This window comes from Saccopteryx leptura, chromosome 6 (genome assembly GCF_036850995.1).
Source record: "Saccopteryx leptura isolate mSacLep1 chromosome 6, mSacLep1_pri_phased_curated, whole genome shotgun sequence".
NCBI lineage: Eukaryota > Metazoa > Chordata > Mammalia > Chiroptera > Emballonuridae > Saccopteryx > Saccopteryx leptura.
The window spans coordinates 8842189-8867386 of NC_089508.1; the positions used below are offsets into that span (position 1 = coordinate 8842189).

The window sequence follows — 25198 nt, forward strand, 5'->3', positions numbered from 1 at the left end:
TATGATTACACCTCATGCAAACTGATTTTTTTTTCTTTTTTTCTTTTTTTTTTTAAGAAAAGAGAGGAAAACGTTTGAGAGTTCATGGCAAGGTCAGAAGACATGCCTGCCAGTTGCTCAGCAGCTCCTTTTTCGCGGAATAAGTTGTTTATGCTTCTCTTGTGAAATCTCTGTGTAAATACGTGATCGGAGAAATTCGCCCGTGGAGTTCACAGGGTGCCGACAAGCCTCTTTCCCCTGCCCAGTCTCAGTTCTGGATTCTGAACGCCTCCTGGTAGAGGTGACGGCATCGCCGGCCCCCGGAACAAGTAGGGGTGGCAGGGATCCAGTCCCTGGGGGTCTCGCCAGCTGACTCAGAAGTCAGGCTTTGTTATCGGAGGGAGCAGCAGAGATAGACATTCTCAGAGAACTTGAATAGCACAAATATTTACCCCCAATGCACTCCTTAGTTTGGAAATTTGATTTTAAAGTGTATCATTTAAATTTTTTTTTCCCCTAAAAAATAAATCTACTTTAGTAACATTAAAGAGATAATTCTGGTACAAAAGAGCTATCAAGTGGCAGTTCTTGAAACAGGACCTTGCAGAAATATTTTAAACTTACCAGGCATGGTTAATTTATCAAAGGGAAACATTTTGCCTCTGATTTCTTCCTCCTCCTCGTCTTCTTCTTCTAATAAAAACAAAAGGTACATTGTCCTGTTTATTACATATTATTACCGTGGATAGCTAAAAAATTAAACTCTTTTAACTAGCAGTCACTAATTTTGACTGGGTGACTATTGCTCTGCCCTGTAAAGTCACAACCTGACAGAATGTAACTCTTCAGAGCAGAGGGAGCGCTCAGACTCACGGCTGAACACGTCTTTGGCTTGATCGTAGGTCTTTGGGAACCCATCCAAAATGAAACCTTGGTTCCTGCAAGGCATAGATTTTAGCTTTTCTCTCATAAATCGAATTATATATTGATCTTCCAGTCGGCCTAATAAAAAGAAAAAAATATATATATATTATTGTAGAGACACATTCCTATAGTCATCTGAAAAATTATCCCGTAGTCAAAGTTGCTTTTGCAAATCCCTTATGTTTTTCATCACAGTGAAAAATACGTGGTTTTGGGTCTCAAACACAACACATGAATTCTAATGCACAACAAAGTAGGAGACCCCAATGAGCTCGTCTCCAAGGAGGAACAGAAACAAATGCTGACGTCCGCATCTCCAGACTGTCCGCTGTGGCCACAGCTTCCGGGGACAGCTGATTACGGAGTAAGTGGAGAAATCCAGTGCATTCCCACTCGACAGTAGGTCCGCTCAGTTCTGATTTGATATTATACCTCCGTCACTTTCCTACGTAACGGTAAATGCTTCCGTTGGGTGAGTGGAGGTTGTATGCATGTGTGTTGCTGGCACATGCCAGTAGGTGCTCAGCAAGCATTTGATGCATTTGAATAAAAACCAGACTTGACTGGAGCCCCAAGAGCACCATCCTCTTTAAAGCGGCAGAAAATGGCCTGACCTGTGGTGGCGCAGTGGATAAAGCGTCGACCTGGACTGTTGAGGTTGCCGGTTCGAAACCCTGGGCTTGCCTGGTCAAGGCACATATGGGAGTTGATGCTTCCTGCTCCTCCCCCCCTTCTCTCTCTCTCTCTCTCTTTCTCTCTTTCTCTCCTCTAAAATGAATAAATAAAAAAAAATAATTTAAAAAAACTTCAAATTCAAGAAAATAAACTTAATTATAAAGCGGCAGAAAATGTCATGCCTCCCCAATTCCCTGTCCTTGTCTTTTCCAGTCCAAATGGCATTTTTGACCTTGGTCCCCTGGGCAGGTCCCTCTCAAGCCTTGGCCACTGCAATTGCCTAGGGAGGATGGGGAGGAGTGAGTTTGTTCTAAAATGGCGTAGTCAGCCCTGGCCGGTTGGCTCAGTGGTAGAGCGTCGGCCTGGCTTGCAAGAGTCCCGGGTTCGATTCCCAGCCAGGGCACACAGGAGAAGCGCCCATCTGCTTCTCCATCCCTCCCCCTCTCCTTCCTCTCTGTCTCTCTCTTCTCCTCCCGCAGCCAAGGCTCCATTGGAGCAAAGTTGGCCCGGGCGCTGAGGATGGCTCCATGGCCTCTGCCTCAGGTGCTAGACTGGCCCAGGTTGCAACAGAGCAACCAGATGAGCAGAGCATCGCCCCTGGTGGGCGTGCGGGTGGATCCCAGTCCAGCGCATGCGGGAGTCTGTCTGACTGCCTCCCCGTTTCCAGCTTCAGAAAAATACAAAAAATAAATAAATAAACAAACAAATAAATAAATAAATAAAACGGCGCAGTCATTAAAGATGTAGGGGTTCAGAACAGGCCTCCCCAAAATGTGCACTTTTACCTGTGAATTATTTTGAACTTAAGGCAATTGAGACTTTTTGAGTTCAAGGAAAAATTTTCTCTCTCCTTTAAACTAGAGGCCTTGCTTATAATAAGAGTTATCATCAGAAATATATATTTTTTATTTTACCTATCTGTATGGTAGACAAACTACTAATTACCGAACATCGGCTTTTCTTATCGTCCTGTAAATGCTCTTCCTCCCCTCGGAACCTTATCCCTAGCTCAGAATGTTGTATCGTCCTCATTTTCCCTTTCTGTCTGTGTCTCTCATGTGCACGTGGTCTCTGACTCTCTCATGTATATGGCTGTTCCCATGTACATATGTAATTAAATATGGTCATTTTCTCTTTCTAATCTGTCTCATGTAGATTTTTGAAAAAGATTTTATTTATTGATTTTAGAGAGAGGAGAGAGAGAGAAAGGCAGGGATGAAGGGAGAAGTAGGAAGCATCAATTTATAAGTTGCTTCTCATATGTGCCTTGACCCAGCAAGTCCAGGGTTTTGAACTGGTGATCTCAGTGTTCCAGGTGGACACCTTATCCACTGCGCCACCACAGGTCAGCCTCATGGTGATTTAATTAGACCAACCGAAAGAACCTAGGAGGATAGGGGAAATTTTCTCCCTCTTCACAGACAATATCCATTTATTATTTTATCATAATTATTGATCAGCTATCATTTCTAAAACAAGGCCCTGCCCATACATTGCTTTATATATACATTATTATGGTGATGTGAGTCTGGCAAGTTCTAGAAATTGATCTCTAAACTGTTTCTAGGGTAGTACTACACTTCCAGTTTATCATGTTTCTATAAGATAAAATAAATAGTGTTTGGCCTCTTTTTATCACTTTATTAATGACAATAAAATGACCTAATCAAAACATCTCTCCTATCTTCTACATTTCATTGTCACACTGATCGTTAAGTAGTAAGTAACTGATTCAGAAAATAACTGTCTTTCAGAAATTTAAATATTATGGCCGAGATAAAACATAATCAAAAGTGTTATTTAACATAATGAAATTTTTCAAAATGATCCGACATTACTTCCCAGTAAGGCTCACAATGATGCAAAGACATAAGAACAAATTTTTTTGTCAAGGGATTTGCTAATATTCAAAGACAGGTGCCATTTAAGCACTCTACTTTCCATTTCCAAAGGCTTCCTTGGTAAAGCAAAGGCACATACTCAGAAATCCGCCTTCCACCCCTAAAAACCTTGGCTTATTTAAAAAAAATTTTTTTTCAAATTATTAAAGAAAGCCGATTTAGAAAATTACAGAGATAGAAAAGTGAGCCAGTTGGGCTGCGTGGCTCAGGAGCCAGGTTACAGAAGCAAAAGAAGGGCCCTTGGAGTTTAGGAGTGAGAAAGCAGAGGTACAGTGGATACATCACACCATCCTGTTACATGACGTCCTTGGATCAGACTTTTGGGTCCTTGCGAAGACTTATTCTGTAAGTCTCTGTCAAAAAATATTGCCCAGTGTTTGTCTCATCTGGTTCTTGCCTCTCTTCTGGGGTGGCCTCATTCGCTACCCCAGCGCCCACTTTCTGTCCTTACACCCCAGGCTTAGAGTGCACGTACACATGGCCACGCACACCTGTGGATTCCTAAACATCCCTGTCATCTACCCTTTATTTTTTATGTTTTTAAGAAAATTTTTATAAGACTTTGAGTCAAATTGATGACATCTCAGGAAGCAAGATCTCAAGTGCTCCGCCCCCTTTAATGTGGCCTGGCCAGATGTCCTTCCACAGGTGTGCCCACCATGGAATGTCTTATGTTGGTTTTTTCCTCTTCCCCAGATGGTGGGCACCAGGACTCTGAGACTAAACTGGGACAGCACCTCCCAGCTTCCCCCGGGTGAGGCAGGGGCAGTGGTACATGGCAAAGCATCAGTCTGTGTTTTCTGCACACCTTCCTTCCCTCTAAGGACACTCTCTAGGCCTCGAAATCCCATTTTCTCCCAGCGTGGCCCACATCAAAGCAGGGACCAAGGCAGAAATGCCTGCTGGTATAAGTGGACACTTGGAGTATGCTAACAAAGCCATTGTCTCCACCACTGAAAACAGATAGGCGCAGCCTGGGGGAAGGAGGGAGTGGAGGGGCAAGGGTCACTGAAGGTGAGTAGCTGGGAAGGGCCACCTGGAAGACAAAAGGGTGGAGGGCCAGAAGGTGGGGAGGGCACTCAGGAGCAGTGCCTCAGGGTAAGGAAGGCGCATCCTCAGTGGCCCGTGAAAGCACACCAGCAAGGAGCAGCAAGCACTCAGGCCACCTGTCACCCAAGGCCAGTTTACATCTCTGTCCTTCTCTACCTCCTTTTTTATTTGTTTAATTGATTGATTTTTAGACAGACAGAGAGGAAGGGAGAAAGGGGAGGGGTGGGGTGTTCATGTCCACTTAGTCATGCATTCATTGGTCTCTTCCTGTATATTTCTTGACAGGGGATTGAACCCACAACCTTAGCGTTTCGGGACAACATTCTAACCAACTGAGTTAATGGGCCAGAGTCCCCTAAGTCCCTCTTGCTCCAGTCCAACCCTGGGGATCAGCAACAGCCACTAGCAAGATGGGAGAGGTAAACAGAGACAAGAAACCAAATGTGTGTGATAAAGACGGTAAGGGAGAAACTCTCCGTTGCACAAGGGTCCCCGCGATTGGACTAGTCTGCAGACGATACTAGCATAACCAGCTTGATGGAGGAACTCAGCTGTCAAAGTATAAAAATGAAGTGGTTTTGTTTTTCTAATAACTGCTAACTGATGGTTTTCCGGCTTGGTAGCAAGCTCCCTTAGAAACATCTCAGTTCAAAGCCCAGTTTGTGTGTATGTATTTGAATGGACTTCTTAAAGCATGAATAAACAATGAGGCCACTTACTTACTATCTTGGGGTTGCAGTGGGACCAGCCTTAAATTCCATAGCAGGGTGGGGAAAAAAAAATGAGTCTAGATTTTGAGTTGATAGTGACACTTGACTGTGATGAATTTGTTCAACTGGTTAAAATTACCAGGTGAGTATGGATGAAAAAAAGGGGGGTTTCTATATGGAAAGTAACACCGCAGGGTGATTGATCATGAACCCCTAACTGGGCAGGTCACGGTGGGCAGTCATGCTCCAGGAACACAACTTTTCAGTGAAAGGTTTTAAGCGTGGCCACCCCATTGTTCGTGTGCACCTAGGCTGACACGTCAGAAGTAACCACCTGAAGGGGGGTATTCACCCTCAAGGGAGCACATAACTTTGTTCACTGTCCTGTAACCGAGTCCTCGCCTCGCTTCCCCCCACCTTCATGTAATCTCCCTTCGGTCCTCCCCTTCATTGCAGATGCATAAAGGAAGCCGCACGCTGTCATTCTCCGGAGCATTTGGGATCCTGCGCCTCAGCACATGTCCTCAATTTGGCTAAAAGTCTTATAAAAATTCTCTACAGCCCTGGCCGGTTGGCTCAGTGGTAGAGCGTCGGCCTGGCGTGCAGGAGTCCTGGGTTCGATTCCCGGCCAGGGCACACAGGAGAGGCACCCATCTGCCTCTCCACTCCTCCCCCTCTCCTTCCTCTCTGTCTCTCTCTTCCCCTCCCGCAGCCAAGGCTCCATTGGAGCAAAGTTGGCCTGGGTGCTGAGGATGGCTCCCTGGCCTCTGCCTCAGGTGCTAAAATGGCTCTGGTCGTAAACAGAGCGACGCCCGAGATCGGCAGACCATCGCCCCCTGGTAGGCATGCCGGGTGGATCCCGGTTGGGTGCATGCGGGAGTCTGTCTGATTGCCTCCCCGTTTCCAACTTCAGAAAAATACAAAAAAATAAATAAATAAAAATCTCTACATGTTTGTATGTTTCTTATGTCCAAACATGAGTAGGAATATGTTCCCATTGATTTCTATGTATTTCTTGCAGCATTGATTATGGGTCCAGGTTATTCATTAATTTTTTTTCTATTAAGAATTTAATGATTTTCTTATTAGTTTGCCTGAGTATTTTATATATTAAGGACACTAACTCTGTCATATTGGTGGCAAGTATTTTCTCCTAGTTTGTCCTTTGCTTTTTAATTAATGATTTTTTTTTGTATTTTTCTGAAGTTGGAAATGGGAAGGCAGTCAGACAGACTCCCGCATGCGCCCGACCAGGATCCACCTGGCACGCCCAGCAGGGGGCGATGCTCTGCCCATCCGGGGCGTCGCTCTGTTGCAACCAGAGCCATTCTAGCGCCTGAGGCAGAGGCCACATAGCCATCCCCAGCGCCTGGGCCATCTTTGCTCCATTGGAGCCTTGGCTGCGGGAGGGGAAGAGAGAGACAGAGAGGAAGGAGAGGGGGAGGGGTGGAGAGCAGAGGGGCGCTTCTCCTGTGTGCCCTGGCCGGGAATCAAACCCGGACTCCTGCACGCCAGGCTGACGCTCTACCACTGAGCCAACAGGCCAGGGCTTAATTAATGATTTTTGATGCTTATACAATATTTGTGACTACACAGTTGGTTTATTTGATTTTATTTTTTAACTTGGGTAGTTCTTTCCCATCCTTTGATCAACCACCAAAATATTAATGGTGACTTCTTTTTTTTTCTGGGGTGGGAGAAGAGAGAGATTATAAATGAAACTCCTTTGTGGTTGTCATAATTTCTGTACTTATAATAGCAAAAAAAAAAAAAAAAAAAAAAGGCAGTCTTTTATAACAAAGAAATGAAACCAAAAAGACTCACAGACCAAATTAGAAAAACAAAATAAATTTAAAAATAAAAGTGTTGTGGCCCTGGCCGGTTGGCTCAGCGGTAGAGCGTCGGCCTGGCGTGCGGGGGACCCGGGTTCCATTCCCGGCCAGGGCACATAGGAGAAGCGCCCATTTGCTTCTCCACCCCCCCCCCCCTCCTTCCTCTCTGTCTCTCTCTTCCCCTCCCGCAGCCAAGGCTCCATTGGAGCAGGGATGGCCCGGGCGCTGGGGATGGCCCCTTGGCCTCTGCCCCAGGCGCTGGAGTGGCTCTGGTCGCGGCAGAGCGATGCCCCGGAGGGGCAGAGCATCGCCCCTTCGTGGGCAGAGCGTCGCCCCTGGTGGGCATGCCGGGTGGATCCCGGTCGGGCGCATGCAGGAGTCTGTCTGACTGTCTCTCCCCGTTTCTAGCTTCAGAAAAATACAAAAAAAAAAAAAAAAAAGAACAACAAAAAAATAAAAAATAAAAGTGTTGTGCTGTCTACCTGTAGAAATAAAAAACAAAAACAAAAACCACTGTGCCCTGCCCAGGTGGCTCAGTGGATAGAGTGTCAACCCCCCACCCCCATGTGCCAGAGGTCGCAGGTTTGACCGCAGTCACCGCACGTGTGAGAAGCAGCCAATGAGCACACAGCTAAATGGAACAGCTAGGTGGACCGAACTGATGCTTCTCTCCCTCTCTCTCTCTCTCTCTCTCTCTCTCTCTCCCCCCCATCTCTTTCTCTCAAATCAATGGAAAAATTAAACACAAACACAAAGAAATGAAAACCGACCATTAGCAAGGCCAGCCCGCTCCCTGGTGGGCGCTACCTGCATTCTGCTCCATGCTCTCCTTGATGCTATCCAAGAGCTCCTGTGCCTCGTACACGTTCTCCTCCTCTTCCTCCTCATCCCCTTCTTCTCCCTCCGCTCCGTACTTAAGGGCCACGACCGCCTCCTGCACACGACAGGGACCCCCCGCCCCCCGCCGTTGGCTGCTGCCCTGCTCTCCCTCACCATCTGCCATGGGAGGGGCAGGGGCATACGGGAAATCTCTGATTCTGCCTCTCAGTTTTGCTGTGCACCTAAAACTGCTCTAAGAAAATAAAGCCTTTCTTTAAAAAAAAAAAAAAGCATCTTATAAATAAACTGTCTGATAATATCCTGAGAAGTGTATATCAAGAGTTTTTTTTTTAATTAGTAAAAGGTTCCAGTCAACAGTGAGAATACAAGATATATTTTGAGGAATATATCTTAGCTGGAGACAGACTAAGTTTCAAGGGCAGCCCTGGCCGGATGGCTCAGTTGGTTAGAGCATCGTCCGGAAGCACAGAGGTTGCCAGTTCGATCCCTGGTCAGGGCACATACAGGAACAGATTGATGTTCCTGTCTCTCATCCTCTCTCTTCCTTCCTCTCTTTAAAATCAATAAAAAATTAAAATTAAAAATCAAATAATTTTAAAAAATATCAAGAGCAACCCATGCTTTCATCTCTTCGAGAAAAACACTGTGGATTCAGTGCTTCTATGAGCGGGACCAACAACAAAATCCAACAAAAGTGACAAATCTCTTTGTAAGATGCCATGTAAAAACAGTGGCTCTTTATCACACAACTAAGAAAAGTCTTGTTTAAAATATAAAACTTCCCAGGCCCTGGCCGGTTTGCTCAGTGGTCAGGCCTGGAATGTGGAAGTCCCAGGTTTGATTCCTGGCCAGGGCACACAGGAGAAGCGCCCATCTGCTTCTCCACCCCTCCCCCTCTCCTTCCTCTCTGTCTCTCTCTTCCCCTCCCGCAGCCAAGGCTCCATTAGAGCAAAGTTGGCCTGGGTGCTGAGGATGGCTCCATGGCCTCTGCCTCAGGCACTAGAATGACTCTGGGTGAAGCAGAGCAGCGCCCCGGAGGGGCAGAGCACCACCCCCTGGTCGGGTGCATGTGGGAGTCTGTCTCTCTGCCTTCCCGCTTCTCACTTCAGAAAAAACAACAACAAAAAAATTCCCAATCAAATTGTTAAGAGAGATACCAGCTTTGCAATGGCTTCGGAAATGACGTCCTTCAGCTTGATGTGATGGATTTTGTAGTACTTGGCCAATACTTCAGCGATGCTGGTTTTCCCCACAGCGGGAGGACCGAGGATGCACAGCTTAACGGGCTGCAATAGGACACTGAAGATCAGCTAGTGCGCCCCGCACGACCACGACCCGTAGCTAGATGGAGGGTTTGCTGTCTCAGAGGCGTGCCTTTCTGAGCCTCGGGATCCTATAAGGCTAACTCTCGAGTGGCTTTCTCTGAGTACTCAGGGAGCACCTACGGCATGCAGTGGCCTGGGGGGGGGGAGGGGCAATACGACACTCGCGTGTGAGCTCAGGAACACCTCTAGAGGATGTAGAAAGTACTCGAGCACAACACGCTACCAGCTTCGCAGCTATTGCGTTACTCCAGTAAGGAGAGCCAAGACAATGGAGAATTTCTGGCCTGGTGCAGGTAGTGCTTAATTTATTGCCTCGTGAATATTGCTTCTGGACTGAACTTGGTCTTTAATTTTACTTTCATATTTAACACAGATAATTTACTCTAATTTTTAAAAGTACACTCATTAAAATAATGCTATTTCTTCTGCTGAATGCATGCTTGAATGCTAAAGACACTCTGTCATATTCATCACCAGTGAATAAATGCTTGAGTCAAACAGAAATAAGAATAACTTAACAGTCATTTCAAAGTGGCCCAAACAGTTATGACACTGAAGCCTATTATTTTGCAAGGCAAATTAAAAGCATTTTTTTAATTTTAAAAAATGTTTTAAAAAATCATGCCAATGAGCCTGACCAGGCAGTGGCACAGTGGATAGAGCGCTGGACTGGGATGCAGAAGACCCAGGTTCGAGACCCCGAGGTCCCCAGCTTGAGCGCGGACTCATCTGGTTTGAGCAGAAGCCCACCAGCATGAACTCAAGGTTGCTGGCTCCAGCAAGGGGTTACTCAGTCTGCTGAAGGCCCGCGGTCAAGGCACATATTAGAAAGCAATCAATGAACAACTAAGGTGTTGCAACGCGCAATGAAAAACTAATGATTGATGCTTCTCATCTCTCTCCGTTCCTGTCTGTCTGTTCCTGTCTATCCCTCTCTCTGACTCACTCTCTGTCTCTGTAAAAAAAAAAAAAAAAATCATGCCAATGAAAAGAGTTTCCATTGGCAGAGTCTCCATGTGCTTAACAATGACCTGATTTCATCCAGGAAGGTGGTTAGTGTTATTGTTACTATCAGGTGTCCATGAGGAAACCAAGGTCATGAAGGAAATGCGTAGGGACATTGTGTGGTGCCGGATGGGGAGTGGTGGACATCAAAGGCCCTGTCTGGTTAGTGACAGGCACTATCAGGGTGATGGTAATGACCAAGATGGCAGCAGGCAGTGGCGGGGGTGGGGGGAGGGCGGGACAGGCGTCAGAGAAAGCAACTCGGGAGCTGAGTCTTGATGGGCAGGGCTGGGCGGGGCTCCTGGGTGGGCTGGCTGCATCCACCAGGTCTGAAGCCCGTGGTCAACCGAACAAGTTCGCCTGCCTTGTTCTGTGCACAGACCAAGGACGGCTCTGTCTCCTGAGCTCACCGTATCCAGGTACAAAGCCTGCATGGAGGTTTATTCATGTATAATGAGAGGTATGACTACCACGGAACTCAGGACTGTCTGAGTGCACAGGGTCCACTTCTCCCCTCAGGGCAGACAGGCGTGGGAGATGGCTTGATGAGCATTCACGACAACAAGAAGAGTGAGCTGAATAGACCGCTCATTGACACCGGGTCAAGGTGGACTGATGCACCTGTCCCTGCGACTAGAGTGACCTTGCTTCCCTAAGGAACTGGAATCGCGCAAGCCCTGGGCTTGAGGCTCCATCTTTTCGGATGTTGCTGCCATGGCACTGTCTACACAGTTCCCCCGTCATGTTTCCTGTTCTGTGCTGCCACGCTGACCAGCGCCCCCAGGGGTGGAGAGACTGTTAAATTGTTAGATATACTTATTCCTTCTATCCTGTTCTTGGCCGGTCTTGCTAATCAGGAACCTCACTGTCTCTTTAACATCTCTTCTCTCTAATTGTGTGTCTTATTACAGTTGATTCACAGAGGAAACACTAGTTTACTTCTTGAGTTGGGTGGGTCTGTGCCTCGGAATTGTCTCCACGGGTATCTCAGATGCTTAAAGGGGTCAGTGCTTCTTCTACTAAGTGGTACATCTTTTACTCATTATTAATGAGGCATGGTTTTCAGGAAAATATGGTTCTTAGGATATGAGGTGACACTGTACTTGCTTGTATGAAGTATTCCCATGCACAGGGGTCATTTTGATTGTGATGGCACCACTACTCAGATGCTACACTACAGTTCCAAAACATTTCCTCACGTAATGCTCACTGTCACCTTTGTGGAGCTTCCCAGAAGTAAATCCAAAGACTGAGGCGGGTGCTGCAGTCACCTGCCTTCAGAGGGCGGTGTGGAGGCTCTGCAATGTGGCCGTTCTAAGTGTGCATCCTGCCTCGTTTGAATCCCTAACTAGCCATATGGCCGTGAAGAAATTGCTCCATCGCTCTGAGCCTTGGTGTTCATGTCTATACTAAGGAGATAAGAATATCTGCCTTGAAAAGCTGTGATGATTAAAATGACCAGTGAATCTCCTGGCCAAAAGGATCCAAGTAATAACCAGACTTTCCCACCTTCTCTCCCATGCACAGCCCCAGGGCCGATGCCGGCAGGCTGTAGGCACCGGGTTTTCCCCTTATACAGACAACTCTGGACATCAGTCTTGAGCTTACTAGCACGTTCAATGAGTGCCAAACTTAATAGTCACCAGGTTAACTTTATAATTCTTAATATTCGGTTGAAAGTAATAATATAATACACACATAGATGGTTAGCCCTGAACAAATGGGTCAAACTCGAAAAAGCACTCAAATTTAGAAATGTGGGCATTTGAGAAAGGAAATACCCCCACTGCTATCAGCACAAAGTCGGACAGGACACGGTTATAGTTACCAGGAGCCCTCGGCTTTGCTTGTACTCTTTGAGGATGCTGCTGATGTTCTCCACAAACCCTGCCTGGGCAGCCCAGCGGATGTTGAAGTTCTCCTTCACAAAGAGCGCCTCCATTCTCAGGTTGACCAGTAAATGGTCAATACTCCCTTGCTAAGAGAAAAGGGCAAGTTTAAAGATGTGTCTCTTCTTTTTTTTTAAAGTGTTATTTAAGATATTACCATATTGCTTCTATTTTAAAAAAATTATTTATTTATTTATTCATTTTTTAGAGAAGAGACAGAGTGAGAGTGAGAGAGAAAAAGGGAGGAGGAGCAGGAAGCATCAACTCCCATATGTGCCTTGGCCAGGCAAGCCCAGGGTTTTGAACCAGCGACCTCAGCATTTCCAGGTTGACGCTTTATCCACTGCACCACCACAGGTCAGGCTGTCTCTTCATTTTTATTTTGACAGTTCTAACGGACCAAAATTTATTTAAAAAATATATAAATATAGCCTGACCAGGTGGTGGCGCAGTGGATAGAGTATCGGACTGGGATGCAGAGGACCCAGGTTTGAGACCCCGAGGTCCCCAGCTTGAGTGCGGACTCATCTGGTTTGAGCAAAAAGCCCACCAGCTTGAACCCAAGGTCACTGGCTCCAGCAAAGGGTTACTCGGTCTGCTGAAGGCCCGCGGTCAAGGCACATATGAGAAAGCAATCAATGAACAACTAAGGTGTTGCAACACGCAATGAAAAACTAATGATTGATGCTTCTCATCTCTCTCTGTTCCTGTCTATCTGTCCCTGTCTATCCCTGTCTCTGTAAAAAAAAATGTGTATATATATATATACACACACACACACACACACACACACACACATACACTCACTCACTACACATGACAGTCAGTAAATGCAGCACTAAGCCCGGATGGAGCGCTGCTGTGATGCTTCAACACCTCTCCACACCCCCCGCCCTGCTCTCTCCTGAGGGCAGCACCCTGGCTCTCGTAGTTACACAGCCACTCATAGGAGGAAGATACTCGGGTGGTCCAAATAGAGGGTATTTTCTTAAAAATGTTTAATTGTATCTACTTTCTGAATAGTTCAAAAACCCAAGCAAGACACTGGTCCAGGGGATAGAGTACCATCCCGGCACACAGAGGTCATGGGTTCCATCCCTAGTCAGGGCATATAGGAGAAGCCACCAATGAGTACACAAGTAAATGGAACAACTAAGTGAAACAATGAATTGATGCCTCCCTCTCTCTCTTTGTCTCATCAATGGATTTTTTAAAAAAAAATTCAGTGAGAGGCGGGAGGCAGAGAGAAAGACTCCCACATGCGCCCAGATCAGGATCCACCCAGAAAGCCCACTAGTGAGCAATGCTCTGCCCATCTGGGATGTTGCTTTGTTGCTCAGCAACTGAGCTCTTCTAGCACCTGAGGCAGAGGCCAAGGAGCCATTCTCAGTGCCCAAGGTCAACTCACTCCAATGGAGCCATGGCTGCAGGAAGAGAAGAGAGAGAGAGAGAGAGGAGGGAGAGGGGCAGGGGTGGAGAAGCAGATGGGCGCTTCTCCTGTATGCCCTGACTGGGAATCAAACCCGGGACATCCACACACTGGGACGACACTCTACCACTGAGCCAAATGACCAGGGCCATCAAAATTTAAAATTTTTTTAAAAAAAATCCAAGAAAACCAACGGCAGAGGAAAACACTCTTGGACGCCATCACCACCAACCCAACCCAGTTCTGCTCCTCAGGCAACCAACGACACCAGCCCCTTCAGAAACAGTCTCACAGGCAGTGTTTTGATCAGTTTATCCCTAAAACAGTCACACCCGGAGCGGAAGCCAGCTCGGAGAGCACACACTGGCTAAATCCGCACTGTTGTTTTGCTGCGATGCAGTCAGAACCTCCGCCTCCCATTTGAAGTTCCGAAAGAGGCCAAAGAGGATGACTGGGGTTTGTGCAGCATTTTCCATGTCAAACAGCTTTCAAGTACATTTTCTGACCACAACGTCCCAGAGTTTTTCAGAAACGAAAATGGGCTCGCAAAGAAGAGAAAGTTGCTCTGGGGCAGCTGGCGAGCTGAGCAGGAGGGGCTGGCAAGGCGCGTGGCAGCCAGGCACGCTGACTCCGGACCCCTCGAGGACTGCTCCATTTAGGGAAAGGGCAGGAAAAAGAATCTCAGGTACTAACTGTTAAGTCCTTGGTCACAAAAGCATTTTCTTTGGGCACTTTCTGGACTTTCCCAGGGCCCATATTTTTACTGATGCACTGTGGGAGAAAAATAGAAATATTACTTGGTTTCCCCAGAAGGTTTTAAGATAAAAGTTCTCAAATGAATGCAAATATAACTGAATACTAAAATATAAATACACATATATGTGTGTGTGTATATGTATATGTATATACGGATGGGTGTGTGTGTGTGTATGAAAAACAGAGGGGAGGGCACTGAGTGTATTCTCTCATTGATTGGACCATCACCGCTGCATGCCAGGACTGGAGATAAGGACGAGAAAGGCCCGTTCCTGCCCTCAGGAAGGGGCCTCTGAAAAGGCGAGCCTATGTGTGTACACAGGTGTGCAATGTTTGCGGCCCCCAAAGGGCATGCTGGGAGTACGGGAGAAACATCTGGCCTGCGCGGGAGGTGGAAAGGAGGCAGGGAGGGCGCAGGGGAGGATATCTGAGCTGAGCCTTAAAGATGAGGGGAAGGGCAGGAGAAGGCTCTGAGGTGACAGATGGCTTTGGCAGAGCAGCCTGGACCACAGAGGGAGCCTTGACAGACCCAGAGCTCCTGGCAGCTGCCGGCGGGCTTGGAGAACCCGACCACCAATACTTTGAGGCGAGCGTCCCCGGACGCTGTCACTGGAGAAAGACCACTTTGGTTGTCATGCCCCAACACCTATACTGCGAATGCAGATGGGGGAGTTTGGTTTTAAGGATATTCTGCGTCAGGAGCCCCCAGTCTTGTAAGCACACCTGATTCCATAACTGCACTTTAGGGCTAACATGATTTAAGGCAGGGGTCCCCAAACTATGGCCCGCGGGCCGCATGCGGCCCCCTGAGGCCATTTATCCAGCCCCCGCTGCACTTCCGGAAGGGGCACCTCTTTCATTGGTGGTCAGTGAGAGGAGCATAGTTCCCATTAAAATACTGGTCAGTTTGTTGATTTAAATTTACTTGTTCTTTATTTTAAATATTGTATTTGTTCCCATTTTGTTTTTTTACTTTAAAATAAGATATGTGCAGTGTGCATAGGGATTTGTTCATAGTTTCTTTTATAGTCCGGCCCTCCAATGGTCTGAGGGACAGTGAACTGGCCCCCTGTGTAAAATGTTTAGGGACCAACCCCTGATTTAAGGAGTGCCATCAAATGCGGGTTAAATGGCTGTACCTTGATGAAGTCTTCCAAGGTGTGGAGCGACTCGTCCACAGCAACCAGGTAATGATTTTTCGGCACGTGGTCTATGACGTTTTGTATCACTCTGTAGACCGACAGGGGAAATCGTCAGGGAGGGAAGAGCAGAAGAGGTGTCAGAAACCGGAATTCACCGACCGGCAGCCCCACGTGCCCGGCACCATGGTGCTTGGCGTCACTTCACTTCCAGCAAGGTCGGGGGCAGGATGAGGCCCTGCACTGCAGGGGAGGACACTGGTCAAGAGTTAAGTGATGTGTCTCTGGCTGAAGGGCCGCGGGGTTTGAAGCCACACCGACCCATCTCCAGATCCGTCCAGCACACTTCAGAGTGTTCCTGACCCCGCGGGCCTACAGCTCAGGAAGTCTGCCCCGTGGGAGGCTGCCTGAAGCCACACCACACGACATGTGGGGCAGGTGCTTCACAAAGTAGACGCAGGGTCAGAGAATCTGTTGCTTTCTTAAGAGAGCCACATCGCTCTGGGGACTGGGCCCAAGGTGTTCTACCCTGGTTAACAGTGACAGCCAGCGGTTCCCGGGGTTGGCTCTGGGCTCTGGGCTTTCTGGGTGTTACCCCTTTGAATCCACACAGCAATCTCATCAGGTAGGTACTCTGATTATCCTTATCTTACACACGAGAAAAATCAGACACAGAGAGCTTGCGTACTGTTCCCAGCCCCACACGGTGGGCAAGGGGCAGAGCAGGGATTTGAGAACAAAGGAGAGAATCCCAGAGGGACACCGCAGCGAACCGAAGTCTAATCCAGGCCTGTCGGTGCTGCCTCCACGGAAACCTCTTCCTTCAGTGACATGAAAAGGAAACCAATGTAGGCATCTAAATACCCGTGTCACATTTATTTTATATTAATTCCTCAGAACACGGCAGCCTTTAGTTTCTTCCTTTGTTAAATATTTGACAATCTTCAAAGAAATCTGCAGGGAAAAGAAAACGCTACCGAGTCCCTCTGGGATGGGGGTAACGTAACTCTCCAGTTTATCTGCTTGGAAGATAAGGACTTGGGCTGAGCGATATTTCGTTGCGATAACATAAAACACCCCTGCACGTCTGTGAAGCCTGGTCACGTCACGCTGCGAGGTCTCTGCCTGAGCGTGGGCTGCCACGGACCGAGGCTCTCCATGGGGCCTGCGGCTCGTATGTTTTAAAAAATAATAAAACTGAAGTCTAGGGCTTCGGTTGGAAGAGACCCAGGCAGGGGAGGGGTCCCAAAGTGAAAGCTTCATTTGATTTCCCAGGAGATCTGTAAATCCGCCTGGGACTGTGACAGTGGGTGAGAATCTAGAGCTGAAGTCTAGATCGGGGAAGAGCTGAAACTGTGCCCTCAGTGTGTGTGTGTGTGTGTGTGTGTGTACCACCGTCTGACTCGTGTTTAAGTCACGGTGTACAGAGAAGAAGAGGGGGTCTCCGGACTGTCTGGAGCGCAGAGCTGAGGTACCCTGTGAGCGTGAGAAACATGTGTTAATTTTATCTACAGTTGCCAAAAGCAAACAAACAAACAAAAAAACACCCACGCCACCTTTAGAGCTTGCTATCCGATTTCCAGAACTTAAACTTGTGGGCTGGATGTAGCAATCTCACCTGGGACGGAAGAATGAGAAGGTAGGTCCCCAGAATGCACATAACAAGTGCCTTCTTTTCCAGAATTGCAAGACGTGCTATTCTGCCAATCAAGTGTGTGAAAGATGACCCTGAACTTGTCATCAGAAGTGTGGGGCTTTGAGACGGTGGATACAATGTCACCAGATGCAAAACGGAGACGATCACAGTCCCTGCCGCACTGAGTTGTCGTGAGGAGTGAATAAATACGGTAACACACTTGGTGAGCGCTCGATGAACGCTCACTCATAAACAAAGGCAGTTATTAGTCAGTGACTCCGAGGGAAGTGACCTCTCTGGGGGGGACACTTACCCCGCTAGGTCAAGAACGTGAATCGCTGGAATTGCATTTGATCCGTCTCCAAAAACTGGTAACGCGGGGACCTCACCCAGCCAAGCGGACTAAAAGGAAGAAAAGCAAAAGTGTGTGCTCCCCGTTACACGTGTGTGCTCCCGGTTACACGTGTGTGACTGTTCCAGTTCCCGTAAAGCGCCGTGGCCAGAGGCGCCCCAGGTCTGTCTGCCTGGCTCAGTACACGTCAAACGAAGCCACAAAGAGATGCTTGGTCAACCGGTTCTGGTGAGATTTACCAAACCCGATTAAGAGAATTAAAGTGTAACCCCAGAGCCAAAATCCTTTTCAAGACATCTGTAATCTCACCAGCTGTCTTTAGTAGTCATCTGCCTGTTACCTACGTCATACCTATATAAGCATGATGTCTTTGATTCTCACAAAGATGACAATTAAAATTTTAAATGCAACCTCTACTACCCCCCCACCCCCTCCGGCTGGCATAATTATCATCAGTTTATAGATGACGTGCCTGGTAAAATAATGGGCAGGGGCTTACACGTCTGATGAGTCCCCGAGCCTGAACTTGAACCCCGATCTTCAGACTCCAGATCCTTGTCTTTTCCCTTCGTTAAATATTTCGGCCAATAGACAGTCTGGGTGCCAACTCCCTGTCCTGTGCTCGGCCGGTGGAAGAGGAGGAGCCGAGGGCCACAGCAGATCGCGGGATGTTGTAAGGTCTTTTGGACTTCGGGAAACCACTGAAGGGTTAGGCAGTGAAGCGGCCTCATTAGATTTGTTTCTGTTGCCTTGTGCAGGGAGGAGGGGAAGCGAGACTCTCGACAGGGCGGTGGAGACCGGGACAGCTGTGCGGACAAGAGACGGCTTACCCTACCCTGTGGGTGGGGCGTGGGGGGGGAGGTTGGAAAGGAGGTGGCTCCACAGTGCTGGAGATGTTGTGATGGGTGGAAAGGAGAGAGGGATTGGGTTCTAGCTGGTGCATCTGGGTGGAAGGTGGTCCAATTTTCTGAGATGGGGCCTGGAGGAGCAGCAGTTTGGGGGCGACTACAGGTATAGTTTGTTTGGATTTGTGAAACATCTAAATTGAGGCGCTGAGGAGGTTGACTGGTATTTCACACAGTTGGTCATTCTTTCTATTTACAAACACTTTTTGTTGGCCCCAGCTGGGTAGCTTAGTTGGTTATAGCGTCATCCCAACACACCAAGGTTGTGGGTCTGATCCCCACTCAGGGCACAAACCAGAATCAACCAATGAATGCATAAACAAGTGGAACAACAAATCAATGTTCCTCTTTCTCAAATCAATCAATTAAAAAAATTTTTTTAAAGGAACACTTTTTTTTCTCTTGGCTTTTTTGACACTCTGCTCTGGTCTCCCCCTTCCCTCACTGGGCACCCCTTCTCAGATTCCTTTCCTGATTCTCTCCCAGCTCCGTGTCATCTGCAAGTAGTGGAGTGTTCCTGGCCTGGGTCCTCAGATCTCCTCTCCTCTCCACTCTTACTCTCCAGGTGACGTCATCGAGTCCCGTGGCTTTAAACGCCACCCACATGCTGGCAGCTCCCAAGGTTCTAGCTCGAGTCCTGACCACCCTGATCTCCAAACTCATATGCCCGACTCCCTCCTCAGTACCGGTTCCTGGATGTCCGTCATCTCAAAGTTAACATGTCTAACACTGAGCTCCTGAACTTCCTGTGGCACGCCCCCCCCCCATCCTGTTCCGTCCCCCGCTCTCCCTGTCCCTGGGAATGGCAGTTCCAGTGACTTAGACCAAAATCCTTCAAGCAATCTTTTATTTCCTGTCACCCTTACATCCAAGCTCTGAGCCAATCCCATCGACCCTACCTTCCATATACACCCAAAGTCGGAATGATCTTCCGTCTCTCCACCATTTCCATGCAGGGCTGGGGCTCTACACGCCTCCCTAGTCTCCCTGCTCTGCTGGTGCCCCGTACAGCACATGCTCAGCACAGCAGAGGAGCAGACACCCTTTTAAAACCTGAGACAGATGATGCCACGGCTGTGCTCAGACTGGTCTAAAGGCTTCCCAACCTACACAGTTAAAAGCCACAGTCCTCGCCATAGCCCACAGGGCTGGGCTCCGTCTGACGCCTCCGTCACCTCTTCGACGTCATTGCCGACCGTCCTCCTGTTCTTGGGCGCATGGGTGTTTTCGCTGTTCCTTCACAAAGCCAGCACAGTCCTGCCTCAGTGCTTCGCTCTTCCCGCCCCCACCACCTGGAAGGGTCTCTCTGCAGAGAGCAAGTGAGTTTGCTGCCTCCCTGCCTTCCCCTTCTGCTCAAATGTCACGTCACTGGAGAGCCCTTCCTCAACCGCCGTGCCTACCCTGGCCCCCTCTTCTCACCGTTCTCTGCTCTCTCCCTTTCCACTTACTTTTCAACATCTGAAATTCCCTGCGTTCACTGGCTAACTTGTTTCTGACCTATCGCTCCTCTTCCCTGCCCCACCAGAAGGGAGCTGCACAGGTGCAGGGACTTGGTCGTGCCGTCGGATTCCTGGTACCCAGTATGTGTTTCCGGCATGTGGGGGGCGCTCGACCGATAACTGTCTTGTGAATGAGAGGAGCTCTAATCTATCCTTTTCTTTATTATCCTGAGAGCGGTGACTACAAAGTGTTGGTACTGGGAAAAACAGGTGGCTACGTCTACACCCATATTTCCCTGAACTCTCTGCTATTTCACCGGCATAGCCACAGCTAGAAGCAATAAAAAATATCTTCAAATTGTATAACCTTACTGTAAAACATTAAAAAAAAAAATCTTCACAGCCTGACCGGTGATGATGCCGTGGATAGAGCATTGACTTGGGATGCTGAGGTCCCAGGTTCGAAATCCTGAGGTCACTGGCTTTAGCGCTGGTGGGTTCATCTGGCTTGAGCATGGGCTCACCCGCTTGAGCAGAGGGTCACCAGTTTGAATGTGGGATCATTGATATGATCGCTGGTTTAAGCCCAAACATCGCTGGCTCAAAGCCCAAGGTCACTGTATTGAGCCCTAAGGCTGCTGGCTTGAAGCCCAAGGTCGCTGGCTTGAGCCCAAGGTTGCTGGCTTGAGCCCAAGGTCGCTGGCTTGAGCCCAAGGTCACTGGCTTGAGCTCAAGGTCACTGGCTTGAGCCCAAGGTCGCTGGCTTGAGCCCAAGGTCGCTGGCTTGAGCTCAAGGTCGCTGGCTTGAGCCCAAGGTTGCTGGCTTGAGCCCAAGGTCGCTGGCTTGAGCCCAAGGTCGCTGGCTTGAGCCCAAGGTTGCTGACTTAGGCATGGGGTCACTAGTTCAGCTTGAGCTCCCCAGTAAAGGCACGTTTGAGAAGTAACCAAGGAACAACTAAAGCGACTCAACTATGAGTTGATATTTCTCATCTCTCTCCCTTCCTGTCTCTCTGTCTTAAAAAAAAATTCAAAAAAAAATAAATAAATAAATTCAGTCATTGAAAAGTCATACCTTAAAAAAGCAATGTAAGATTCCTTCTTCCACCCCATACTGAAGTCCAGCAGCAACGACGTAAGTCGCGAATTTTTTCATCTATTAGGTAAAATACAGGAAAAAAGCTAAATGTAATATTAGTAATCATAACCATAACCAGATTATTTTCGTGGTTAAAAATGAGTACTTTAGGAAGTCCCATGACCTCTTTCAGGTGACCAAGGTATTGTTTAAGATAGAAATGGTACCTACCATCTGAAGTGGACAATAGACACTACCCCCCACTATTCAGAAATGCATCTGGCCGCAATTAGAATTTAAGTGTCACTCTTAATTAAATGACAGCCAGGGTTTATTATTTGTGAAGACAGTACCTCTAAGTACTGTGTTGAGGACTTTGGGGAAAGGGAGATATAAAAATTACTCCTTCCACAAAGATCTTTAACTACCTAGTAGGGAAGGTGGACATATATAAAGCCAAGGTGTTTAATAATAAACCTTAACACAAGGATTTTAATTGCCACGGAATGTCTATTCCTTCCAGAAGGAGCAATTTAGGCCTGGGAGATTTTGCCTCAGTATTTACTTAACCATTTAAAAAAAATCATCATGGTAGATGGCAAACTGTGGGGAAATGGGCATTTTTTTTTTTTTTTGGCGTGTTGAAAAGCTTAAGGCAGAGATAATATTAAGAATACCTGGGCACTGATTCTTATTTTGATGCCCTCATTGCTAATAATCCAATAACCACATGCCTTTCATGATATTTAATTTAGAAATCCAGAGAGACTTGCGGAGCTGCTGGTGCAGCGCTTTCTGGATCCGATGTGAGGTCCAAGTGTAAGCGGTGCAGGGGCCCCTGGATGTCTGCTCAGGTTCCATCAAGTATTTGACCCACAGGGCGCCGCAGGCCACCCCACTGCAGATCGATCGGACTTTTCTCTCCCCGGTTAATTAAACTGGAAATGTATGCTTACCTGAGCGAGAGTAACTTGTAAGTGTACATGTGTGTGACCCGGACCCTTCTTGCTAATCCACGACCCAATTAAAACACCATCGTGAGCCCCAGAAGTAGAATTATCCATCAAGACATTCCCCACATCTGCACTACGATTCGATTCTGGAAGGTTAGAGGTTGTGAGGCTGAAAGGAAGAGTAATGAGCTGAGGCCGGAGCCCAAGTAGAGGCGGGGACCCCCGGCTGCGAGAGAACTGGGGTCCCTGAGCGAGGTTTCTGAGGAGGATCTGTGGCATTGTCGCTGGCCCACGCTCCTCTCTGCCCGGACCAGTGGACAAGGTAGGCAAGGGCAAGGTGCCAGGTAACCTAGCTCCCTGGCATTCCCCAAACGTACTGGGTAAGGGGACAACAGAGTTTCCGCCCTAGCTGGGCAACTCAATTGGTTAGAGCACCCCAAAACACGAAAGTTGAGGGTTCGATTTCTGGTCAGGGCACATATGAGAGTCAACTAATGAATGCATAAATAAGTGGAACACAAATCGATATCTCTCTCTCTCTCTCTCTCTCTGTTTTCCTTCCTCTCTCTCAAATCAATTAAAAAAAATTTTTTTTAAAGGAAAATCCCCCAAAGGATTTGAAAGCCTTTGGGCTTGAGGTTGGTGAACACGTGGAAACTTGGGGAGAGTGGCATTCCTGGAGAGGTCACAAAAGCTCTGCCACCCTGTCCCCGTCCCTTGCCCTGTGCCTTTCTTCCATCTGGCTCTTCCTGAATTATATCCTTTTATCATAAACCAGTGATCTAACAAGTCAATGTTCCTTTGAGTTCTGTGAGCCACTCTAGCCAATTAATCAAAGTCAAAGTTGGGGAGTGGGGTAGACATCGGAACCTCTAATCTATTAGGGTTGGTCAGAAGCACAGGTGACAATCTGGGCTTGTCACTGGTGTCTGAAAGGTTGGGAGCAGTCTTGCAGAACTCAGCCTGTCCTCTGTGGTTCTATCTCCAGGTGGGTCGTGTCAGGATTGAGTTGAATTGTAGGACACCCAGGTGGTATATGACAATTGCTTGGTAGCGTGGGAAAACCTGCCCCCTATACACTTTGTAATTGGATCCAGAGCCTTTATCAGGAAAATAGAATTCCTCTCTTCTGCTTCAAGTAATATGGTGGGTTAAAAAAAAAAATCTAAAACTTTTTCTATATGGACATAAAAGGGGTTCTACAGAAAGTAACCCCACAGGGTGATTTGATCATAAATGCCTAAATGAGCAGTTCATGGTGAGTAGTCACGCCCTGGGAATATAACTTTTTTTAGTAAAAGCTTTGTCTTTGCCTTAAGCAGGCCCTGTCCATTCTTTTTGTTCATCTAGGTTAATACACCTTTGAAGTAAGCATAACGACCCTCGGGAAAGTACATAATCTCATTAACTCTGCTGTCATTCAGTCCCCGCCTCGCTTTCTCCCACCTTCATGTAATTCTCCCTCTGTAATTTCAAAGACATAAAAGAAACTGCAAACTGTCATTCTTGGAAGCATTTAAGATCTTGCTTCCTGGCAACTGTTGTTAGTTTGCCTCAGATAAATTCTTATAAAAATTCTCTGTAGATTTGGACATTCTGATGTTGACACCTACTGTTACCTGTCCAAGGTTGGTGTGCCTGACATTTTAAAAGGCTGAAACAAAATGTCTGAGTTTGGAGTAGCGGAAGGTTTATTGATTGAGAAGGCTCCAACCGAGAAGATGGGAGCCCTAAGGGTACCTCAAATGCATCTTGGGGAACCACAGAATTCAGGCTTCATTTATATCAAAGGAAGGGGAAACGCCAGGGACAACTGGTGAGTGACCACTGAAGACATCTGGGTGCCAGCAGGGGTCTGAGGACGACTGTACTAGTTGCTGTGAGCTGGTCGTGAGGTTCCAGCAAATCTTTAACACAATGCCTGCTTCTCTGATCTCCTCAAACCCCAAGCAGAATTCCTCTAAAGACTGACATATCTCTATGCAAGATCAAGCAGAAGCTACTCATCTGAAGGCCATGGGAACAAGTAGTCTTGAACCAGATGGAGTCAGAAAGGTCAAGCATTTCACTGTGTTATGCTACTACAAACATCTAGAAGGACAATGCCTGTGACGTCCTTAGCCACAGTGCCTGGGGCATAGTAGGATCCAAACAGCTACGTGTTAAAGTAATGGGTTACGTGACTAATTCCAAGGTTCTGTCTATCTGATGAAAATTAGGGTCATTGCAATGACCAAGTTGGCCAGGTCAACCTTACTTATTAACTGTTGAGAAAAGAGTGATAAAAGCTGGGGATAAAAATAATAATTTTTTTAAAATAAAGTTTTTATTCTATTATTTAGAGTATAGGACAAATTTAATGTTTTTTTTTAACAAAAAATATATTAAGATAAAGCCATTTCTCCATTTTAGACTATCATTCACATCAATTATTTGTGAGTGTGTGTGTGTGTGTGTGTGTGTGTGTGTAAGGATGTGTTCTCAATTACTGAACTGCATAAATGATCAAGAAATTGTGGATTTTGTATTTGGGGGAATGGCTAATGTTTAATAAAATAATGCAGTTATAAGATTCAAAACTGGAAGAAATTTAAACTGTCTAGTCTCGCCCCTTTATTTATTTATTTTAATTCCAAAAGTTTAATCACTTGTCTAAGGTTATAAATTAATAAGTAGGAAAGCGGTTATAAATTCTAATTCTAATCCTATGTGGTTTTCTTCAAACATTTTATACCCATAGTGTTTGTATTGCCAAAGTAAAAGAAAAAAAAAAAAAAGGACAGAACTTGAACTCGGGGGACCAAGTTCCTAATGTAATATCCTCTGAGACCACTAGGTGTCACCTTAGAACTAGTATTCCATACCACTTCGGCAGGTCTTCCAGCTAATGGGGAAATGTAGTGGATGGAACCCCTCAGAGGTCTGGGAGTTCCATGTAAGTTGTACAAAAACTCACTGAGGATGATGATAATAGCACCTAGTTCAGAGAATTTTGAGGATTGGATAAGAGACACGCGAGGATTACACGAGGTACCACAAGTAAACCAGTTAGCACAGTGCCTGAGATTTACAAGCCCTTCCTTTTAGCTGTGTTACTGCTTCACCAGGACATTCCTGTTATCTGTGTTGATAAAATATAAGAGAAATAAAATAATTTCATATATATATATATATATATGGTACATTTTGCTGCAACAGAAGGCTAATAAGCTACTATTATTGTTTACATGAACTTCTCAACTATAGGTATGTCTTAAAAATCGGTGACCTCGATGTATCAAGATAACTCTATTCAATGATGGAGTTTTAGAGTCAGAAACAAAACAAAACAAAACAAAACAAAAAAACCCGCAGGCCGATGGAGCTCGATTGGAATGACGGCTC

General features: G+C 46.9%; 1 protein-coding gene across 1 annotated transcript in view; it reads right to left on the reverse strand.

The window, feature by feature from the left end:
- The window catches only part of AK7 (adenylate kinase 7), a 54019-nt gene that overhangs the window by 11621 nt on the left and 17200 nt on the right, over window positions 1–25198 (reverse strand). The window contains exons 6-14 of the mRNA XM_066343170.1: window positions 20859–20939; window positions 17404–17492; window positions 15455–15545; window positions 14253–14330; window positions 12070–12219; window positions 9069–9197; window positions 7879–8005; window positions 853–981; window positions 604–672 (exon numbers count right to left, since the gene is read on the reverse strand). Of these exons, the coding sequence (XP_066199267.1) occupies window positions 604–672; window positions 853–981; window positions 7879–8005; window positions 9069–9197; window positions 12070–12219; window positions 14253–14330; window positions 15455–15545; window positions 17404–17492; window positions 20859–20939 (943 nt within the window). The remainder of the gene's footprint in view (window positions 1–603; window positions 673–852; window positions 982–7878; window positions 8006–9068; window positions 9198–12069; window positions 12220–14252; window positions 14331–15454; window positions 15546–17403; window positions 17493–20858; window positions 20940–25198) is intronic.